This window comes from Carassius carassius, chromosome 6 (genome assembly GCF_963082965.1).
Source record: "Carassius carassius chromosome 6, fCarCar2.1, whole genome shotgun sequence".
Classification (NCBI taxonomy): Eukaryota; Metazoa; Chordata; class Actinopteri; order Cypriniformes; family Cyprinidae; genus Carassius; species Carassius carassius.
The window spans coordinates 28,925,315-28,933,935 of record NC_081760.1 but is presented as its reverse complement, the minus strand read 5'-3'; the positions used below and the strand labels follow the sequence as shown (position 1 = coordinate 28,933,935).

The 8,621-nt window shown below is 36.2% G+C and overlaps 1 protein-coding gene across 1 annotated transcript; it reads right to left on the bottom strand.

Annotated features, from left to right (window-relative positions):
- Positions 1–3,884: 3,884 nt before the first annotated feature.
- On the bottom strand, positions 3,885–7,019 carry LOC132141961 (alpha-2-macroglobulin receptor-associated protein-like). The gene is made up of 8 exons (XM_059551606.1): positions 6,754–7,019; positions 6,425–6,569; positions 6,089–6,219; positions 5,867–5,987; positions 4,790–4,945; positions 4,611–4,693; positions 4,275–4,451; positions 3,885–4,093 (listed from the first exon to the last, which is right to left on the bottom strand). The coding sequence occupies exons 1-8, from the start codon at positions 6,913–6,915 to the stop codon at positions 4,025–4,027; spliced, it is 1,044 nt and encodes a 347-aa protein (XP_059407589.1). The 5' UTR covers positions 6,916–7,019; the 3' UTR covers positions 3,885–4,024.
- Between the last annotated feature and the right edge of the window lie 1,602 nt (positions 7,020–8,621).

Below are 8,621 nucleotides of genomic sequence, written 5' to 3'. Positions count from 1 at the left end.
CCATGTTTTATGTGCAAGGACTTGTCATTCTGATGGCACTGATATGTTCATTGACATAAATACAAGGCCATCCTTAAGAGAAGGACCCTGCGGCAAATGAATGGAGATTGCACATTTGAAAAAATTATTTGTTAATACAACCCGAATTCCGGAAAAGTTGGGACGTTTTTTAAATTTTAATAAAATGAAAACTAAAAGACTTTCAAATCACATGAGCCAATATTTTATTCACAATAGAACATAGATAACATAGCAAATGTTTAAACTGAGAAAGTTTACAATTTTATGCACAAAATGAGCTCATTTCAATTTTAATTTCTGCTACAGGTCTCAAAATAGTTGGGACGGGGCATGTTTACCATGGTGTAGCATCTCCTTTTCTTTTCAAAACAGTTTGAAGACGTCTGGGCATTGAGGCTATGAGTTGCTGGAGTTTTGCTGTTGGAATTTGGTCCCTTTCTTGCCTTATATAGATTTCCAGCTGCTGAAGAGTTCGTGATCGTCTTTGACGTATTTTTCGTTTAATGATGCGCCAAATGTTCTCTATAGGTGAAAGATCTGGACTGCAGGCAGGCCAGGTTAGCACCCGGACTCTTCTACGACGAAGCCATGCTGTTGTTATAGCTGCAGTATGTGGTTTTGCATTGTCCTGCTGAAATAAACAAGGCCTTCCCTGAAATAGACATTGTTTGGAGGGAAGCATATGTTGCTCTAAAACCTTTATATACCTTTCAGCATTCACAGAGCCTTCCAAAACATGCAAGCTGCCCATACCGTATGCACTTATGCACCCCCATACCATCAGAGATGCTGGCTTTTGAACTGAACGCTGATAACATGCTGGAAGGTCTCCCTCCTCTTTAGCCCGGAGGACACGGCGTCCGTGATTTCCAACAAGAATGTCAAATTTGGACTCGTCTGACCATAAAACACTATTCCACTTTGAAATAGTCCATTTTAAATGAGCCTTGGCCCACAGGACACGACGGCGCTTCTGGACCATGTTCACATATGGCTTCCTTTTTGCATGATAGAGCTTTAGTTGGCATCTGCTGATGGCACGGCGGATTGTGTTTACCGACAGTGGTTTCTGAAAGTATTCCTGGGCCCATTTAGTAATGTCATTGACACAATCATGCCGATGAGTGATGCAGTGTCGTCTGAGAGCCCGAAGACCACGGGCATCCAATAAAGGTCTCCGGCCTTGTCCCTTACGCACAGAGATTTCTCCAGTTTCTCTGAATCTTTTGATGATGTTATGCACTGTAGATGATGAGATTTGCAAAGCCTTTGCAATTTGACGTTGAGGAACATTGTTTTTAAAGTTTTCCACAATTTTTTTACGCAGTCTTTCACAGATTGGAGAGCCTCTGCCCATCTTTACTTCTGAGAGACTCTGCTTCTCTAAGACAAAGCTTTTATAGCTAATCATGTTACAGACCTGATATCAATTAACTTAATTAATCACTAGATGTTCTCCCAGCTGAATCTTTTCAAAACTGCTTGCTTTTTTAGCTATTTGTTGCCCCCGTGCCAACTTTTTTGAGACCTGTAGCAGGCATTAAATTTTAAATGAGCTAATTAAGTGGATAAAAGTGTAAAATTTCTCAGTTTAAACATTTGCTACGTTATCTATGTTCTATTGTGAATAAAATATTGGCTCATGTGATTTGAAATTCCTTTAGTTTTCATTTTATTAAAATTTAAAAAACGTCCCAACTTTTCCGGAATTCGGGTTGTATTTATATATATATTTTTTATTATTTGTAAACAGCGGTCGGCTCCTGTACTAAATATGCCCACATTGACATCACTGCAACGGAGACAGCACAGAGGGTGGGAGCCCAGCATGCACAGGGCCGAGAGGAGAGAGTATACAGAACCCAGAACACAAGAGGAGAGAAACACTCACCTGAACATTTAACATGGAGACAAAACGTCTGAGACAACATAAAAAAAAAATCTTTTAAACCTAGTTCTTGCATTTTATTTTATTTTTTTTAAGAAAAATGTATATATTTAATATAAAATATTTTGAGATGCGGTCATATTTTTAGGTCACTTTTGTGAATCATGAGCAGAATTTTAAAGAATTATTCCATATTTTTTTCATTTCCTTGCGTCCACTGAAGTACAAAATGTGGATCATCAGGTTTTTACACAAACTTTCATACAAGTTCATGCAACTCCATGCCATTTGTCCTTTTTAAATCAACAAAGAAGATACCAAATATTAAGAAATTATTAAATTCATATGCATTTTTCAGTTCAATGTTTTTTTCAAATTATGCTGAAAAAAATGCAAAGTAGAATTATTTTTGGTAGGTGTCTCGGACAGCACTGTATATCAGTGGTTCTCAACCTGGGGCCCAGGGCCCACTAGGGGGCCTCAGTATGAGTCAAATATATTGAAATTAAAATTGATAAAACTTTAAATTTTAATGTTAAAAAGAATATTAATGTAAAAAAAAACCCTAATCTAATCTAAAATATAAAATGAGGAATGGGAAAAGTACACATACAACCAAGATATAAACTGAGAAATATAGGAGGGCCTTATTTGGTTGGACAGTGGCCTTCAGTTGAGAACTGCTGTCCAGTATATGCTAATTGTATTTCTGCATTGTAATCTATGTACAACTTTGTGGATGACTGTATTATTTTCCATGATTAAAATTAGAAAGGATATAAATATGAAAGCATACCCTAGATGCATCAACTTTGACTGGTGACTGTAGATATATACTTTCTTTTGTGACCAATTTTGTTCTGTACATTTACACATTTAAATATTTAATAAGAATCATACTTTTTTTCAAATATTTTCAGAAAATGTATATATTCACTACAGCAGTATTAATAAAAATTATACTTCAGTGACTAGTGCTGCTCATCCTTGAAATGCTTGATGCAACCATTTATCACTCTATGGGAGCTCAGCAAAGCAACCATTTGATATGTCAGAAAAAAAAACAGGTTTTGGGCAGTTTGCTTTTTTATGAAATGTGTAAAATGAAATGAGTAGAATGTGTACAAAAGCGATCCCATTATTTTCACATTCCTGATAATTCATTACAATGCTGGATTTTTATCAATATGAAGATTAAATCACAAACTGGTTATGAGTAACAGTGCCAAAGATTTAAGAATGAGTGCGTAGTTAATATTAGAATTGTTTGTGACAAATGTCTAAATGGTGGAACTGTTTAAACTGAGGATGCTGATTCAAGTCTACCTCGGGACAACACTGTCAATCATGGTAATGAACTTTATATTCAATGCTGTTTAGAGATTCAGTCAATATAATGGTTGACTCGAGGTCTGCCTTGCCAAATCCAGCTAATTAAGTGCTTGAGCTTGGCTTTATTTTTTCTTTCTCCATTACATTTTAGACTTTTCAGTCTGTTCCACTGAAGCACATCTTTTTCCTGAATCTGTCATGTTATCAAAATAATAAATCACGCCTGTTCAAGGGTGGTACCATTGTTCATGAATGGCCATTATTGAGCTTAAATCTTAGGATGCTCAGGACTGGGGTACAAAAAAAAAAAACAAAAAAAAACAGGAGGATTATTAAAATGGAAGCTTTGATAGCTTACACTGAAAACTTTGAGCTTTTTTCATGTCGGTATGCAAATGTTGTGAAGGAATGTTAAATTCTTTTCTACACATATTTCAGTGTGCTTTTGTTTGTTTATCAACTATTATTAAATATAAATAATTGAGCCACAAACAAATTTGGCCAAAATTAATAGAACGTTTCTTTCCATTAACTATAGAAGCAGGAAAGGAACAACAAAAGCAGAACTCATCACTACTCAGTACCATTTAAAAATAATTTACCCCATAGCCTATAGCTTCCCAATGACAATGTTCAATTCATGTTCAATGTGCCCTACCTTTATAAGCCTGGGCCATCTGTGTTGGATAACATTTTAGAATACAGCATATGTGACCTCTGAATGATTATAGCTAACAGTTGTCCTGTTACGGTAAAAAAACAAACAAAAAAAAAACATGGTATTCAGAGTTCATTGTGTTGCAGTCCATTTTGGGAAATCTTATTCGTCAAGTCCTGCAAGTGTTTCTTCATCTAAAAAAAAAAACACAAAAAGTGTGACAGCATTATTACAGACTCGCACTCCATAACCCTTACTTTGTTCTTAATGACTATGCCAAAAGAAATTATACGTTTATGATATGCCTGAAAAAGTCCACAAAGTACAACCACCAAAAAATTAAATGTCTTTCTAAAACCCATTTCGCAGCTCTACCTTGTATCCCATTTCTCGTGCTTTCTCAGCAAGAGCATTGTATTTCTCTTTGTTTCTCATTATGTGTTCTTTGTCTCCCAAGGCCTCCACATGCTTCAGTTTCTGATGAGACAGTTCCAGCTGCTCCTGATAATGCTGGTGCTTCTCAACCTTTGTTTCAAAGTGTCTAAGTTCCTCCTAAATGAGAGAAGAAGGGAAAACACAAGACTGCAGATAAGCAAATAGCATCAAATATTTTGGAAAAAAGGCAGTGCATATTAAAACTAAACTGAAATGCAATATTTAGCAGTAGCTGTGCAGTAATAATCTGAATGTTCTGACACAAGTAAAGCTTACTTTAAGAGAGTCAAGTTCGACTTCAGTGAGATTAGATCTTTTTGCCATCTCCCAAAGTTCTATGACTCTTGGCTCCTTAAATTCTGCAACAGACAAAGATATGAGAGATAGAGAGCATTAGAAAGCCATGAGGCAATTCAATTATTAAACACGGATTCAACCTTAGCAAGGGTCCCCACCACTGTCAGCACTGTAACCCTCATGGGTGATCTTACGGAGTCGTTCAAAGCCCTGGTTAAGGTCCCTCATTCTCTGCTTCAGATCTGAATGTTTCTGATGGAGAACATGTTCCTTCGTGTCACCCTCCAGAGGACTGATTACGTTCTTATGGATCTCTTATGGAAAGAAGTGCAAGAGACATTTATTGACCAGGTTCTGAAAGACTGAGAATCTGCACAGGAGGTTACAATTTAAACAGTGCAATTATTAAACTACTGGGGTGCATTTCCAAAAAGCATATTTAGCCAACTATGTCACAAGTTCCAGTATTACAACATAGGTAATAATGAACTTTCAAAAACAAAATCGCAAACAAGTGTGGTTGAAACTCCTGTTCTCAAACTGTGGTTAGAAATATAGTTTATGACGTGGAGATTCATTCTATTAAACAAAATAAAATGAAACACACACACATATACTGTATATATATATACACTGTATATATGAACACACACACGTGCATAAATGTGTAAAGGAATTCTGAAGACACAACTGTAGCTAGAAAAACAACTGAAGTGTGACTGAACAATGACTATGGTTTCGGGAAACATGTGACTTGCTAGCTCCAATGATACGTCCCACTACAGCATACAATCAAACCTTGGAAATTCTCATGAAGAAATGAGTTAATCAACACTGGCAGAAAGAGTTATTAGGAATTCTGCCTTGCATAGCCTTTTAAGGATTTTGTATATTCATAGAACTGAATGCTAGATAAAACTTTAGAATAGGGAACACCTATTTACTATAAATTAACAGTTTTCCATTAATAAACTCTTAATTTGCTGCTTATTAATAAGATTTTTGTTAAGTTTAGGTAAGGGGTAGGATTAAGGGATCTAAAATATGGTCATGCAGAATAAGGCATTAATATGTGCTTTATGAAGTACTAATTAACAGTCAATATGCTAGTAATATGCATGATAATAAGCAGCTAGTTAAAATTGAGAATTGGTCCTTAAAATAAAGTGTTACAAATACTATTAGAGATCCTATGTTATGAAATCTTGGCACTAAAAACACGACCAAACTCTAACCTTCGGTCCGGCTTACAGTGTCCATGACAATGTTATACTCATTGAGTTTGTCTTTGTGGTGATGGAATTCTCTCTGCAAGGTCTGGAGCTCCTCGTCAGAGAACTTTCCAGAAGTCTTGGCCTGAGGATCAAAAGTTGAAGTCAGTAATAAGTGAACAAGCCAGTAAGCCTAAAATGAGTAACACATTCAGACTCCAGTAGTTGTTCTGCCCCATCAGTTACCTTGTTCCACAGCTTGTCCAGCCTCGGGTCATCAAATGTATCTCCATCTTTAACATCATGATCTTTAAGTCTGTTGCTGTCCAATGCCCTGGTGTCTTTTTTCCCATCCATTCCATACTTTGCTAGAATAACTGTGCAAAGAAATATATTTATTATATTAAAGTTATAGGCATTTTAGTTAACAGTTTGCTATATATATCATAAAAATAATAACATTTTCTATTCAATATGTCCCATCTCAATTTCCAGTAGCAATAGGAAATGAGATTTTTGTTTTGTTTTGTCAAGTCTTGAGGTCTTAATGCCATAACCCATGAAAAAACTGTCAAATCCTACTATTAAAATTGCGTCTGAGCTTGGCTTCTCTTTCTCCATCCTCATCCAACCCTTCTGCTTTCAGTTTTTTCCACTGAAGTTCATCTTTCTCCTGGATCTTCAAGTCACTGTGCAGTTCTGAGAGCCGCACCGGTGCAAGCTGCATCTGAAGCAAGAGGTGGTGATGAACAGTTACAGTGAGGAACATGCAATTATAATCTGAGCAGTCATTAAATAATATAGAGAAAGATTTAAACACAAAGATAAAAGAAGGACAATCAGAAGAGGCCAAAGTTAAGTATTGTATATTTTTAATATACTGAATATTTTGAATCTGTCAAATGACTTACTCTTATCGCCTTTTGCCAAACCTGGTTTAGTTTGGCAATCCTGAATTCCACCTGATTGTTGTTTTTATCAGATGCCTTTTGTTCATTCATTTCTTTGGAGTACTTCCCCGCCATTGCTCCGATAACAAACAAAGAAATCAAAATGATGAGCTGCATTTTCATTCTGACACACAAGAAGCGAATTAGTTAATAAGGTATGAAAGTATGCAATGTTTTCTAGAGCATCTGCAGCGCTATTCAGGAAGAGCTTCGAGAATCACATGGAGTTCACATGATTGAAGGTCCAGCTGCGCATTGCATCATGGGTCTTGTAGTTTTATATTTCTTAGACGTTCGCGCTTCGGAGCGAGTGACTCGACGTAAAAAGACTGCAAATCCCACACAGCGCTGTTTGCTCGTTACCTAGTAACAACGTGTAAAGAGGCTTTGAGCAAATGAGATCGATCCACGCACTGGGAATGAAGGGATGCCCACTTGCTGCCATCTACTTATGCTTATTAAAACTGCCTACAAGATTAGATTTTAAATCTGATTAAATCACAAACTCAGACATCCCAAAAGTCTAATATTAATTTTTAATTCTTGAGTGTTCATCCATCTGTTAGATTTTAAATAAAATAAATAAAATCCAATGCCTGGGAAGCTAAACTGACCCAATATTAATGTCAGTTATCTAACAGGGTTACTAGAGGTGTGAACACTTGCAATCTGGCTTGCTCAAGCCTGCTACCTGTACTGAAACTTGTCTTTGATAAATTTCCAAATTAGAAAGCTAGTAGTAGTACTAACTGCTTTCTAATATTGGAGATAATACTATTGATATAGCAAACAAGATGAGACCAGTGGAGATTCCTCATAAAAGCCATAAAATCCATGAATTATCAGGATACTACATGTTTATATTTGTGCCAAATTGTGCCACCAGCGCTATCTCTATTGTAGGATTAAACCTCAAAAATGAAACCCAATATAGGCTAAAGAGTATTAAATTAAATTAAATTAATGCATTTTGCAAACTTACAGTGCATTCACGCTATCAGTCTTTACCTATCATGTGTTCCCGGGGAATTGAACCCCCAACCTTGCGCTTGTTAACGCAATCTACCAATTGAGCTACAGGAACATTATTGCACATCTTTATAGCTTACAGTAGCAAAGAAAGAACACTAGCCTATTTAATCCTCATTGCTTGGTTAACCCATTTGCTTTGATGATAAATAATTGGATACATTTATGAAACGCTGATTGTTATATATTTGTGGAACAGTAACTTCAAGTGAAAGAGAGCTTGGGACTTTTTCAGTTTTTCTAAACTTTGTGCTTATGCAACATACTTGCATCAGTCCTTATCCGTCATTCTTGTTATCCGTATTACATTAGAAAACATTACATTATCTAAACAAATTGACATAAAATCCATAATGCCTGTAATATCTTTAATATATTTTACCTTTATAACACCAGCTCTCTGGGGAACCTTTTGTACACAAATTCATATTGATTGAATCCTCTCTCTTTTACAGTCTATCCTGTTCTATGTTGACGTTGCAAACGCTCGCTTACACACACACACACACACACACACACACACACACACACACACACACACACACACACACACTTTGAACATATATGATACAGAAAACATCAGAGGTAATTATATTATATAAATACAGTACGCAAAATTCAGTATATTTGGTTTATATAATAATATGTTGTGACCACCCTACATATAGTTTAGGTCAGGGGTTTTCAAACTGTGGGTCGCGACCCACTTGTGGGTCACAGAATGGAACAAGGTGGGTCACACAAAGTCACTTGGCTGCAGCTAAATTTGCGTTTCAATAAAAACACACACACACACTCAC

Coding starts and splice junctions, on each gene's coding strand:
- LOC132141961 (XM_059551606.1), bottom strand. CDS start 6,915: ATGAAAATGCAGCTCATCATTTTGATTTCTTTGTTTGTTATCGGAGCA. Junction 5,988..6,088: donor TGGACAAGCTGTGGAACAAG/GTAACTGATGGG, acceptor TTTGATCCTCAG/GCCAAGACTTCTGGAAAGTT. Junction 4,452..4,610: donor TCGAACTTGACTCTCTTAAA/GTAAGCTTTACT, acceptor TCTCTCATTTAG/GAGGAACTTAGACACTTTGA.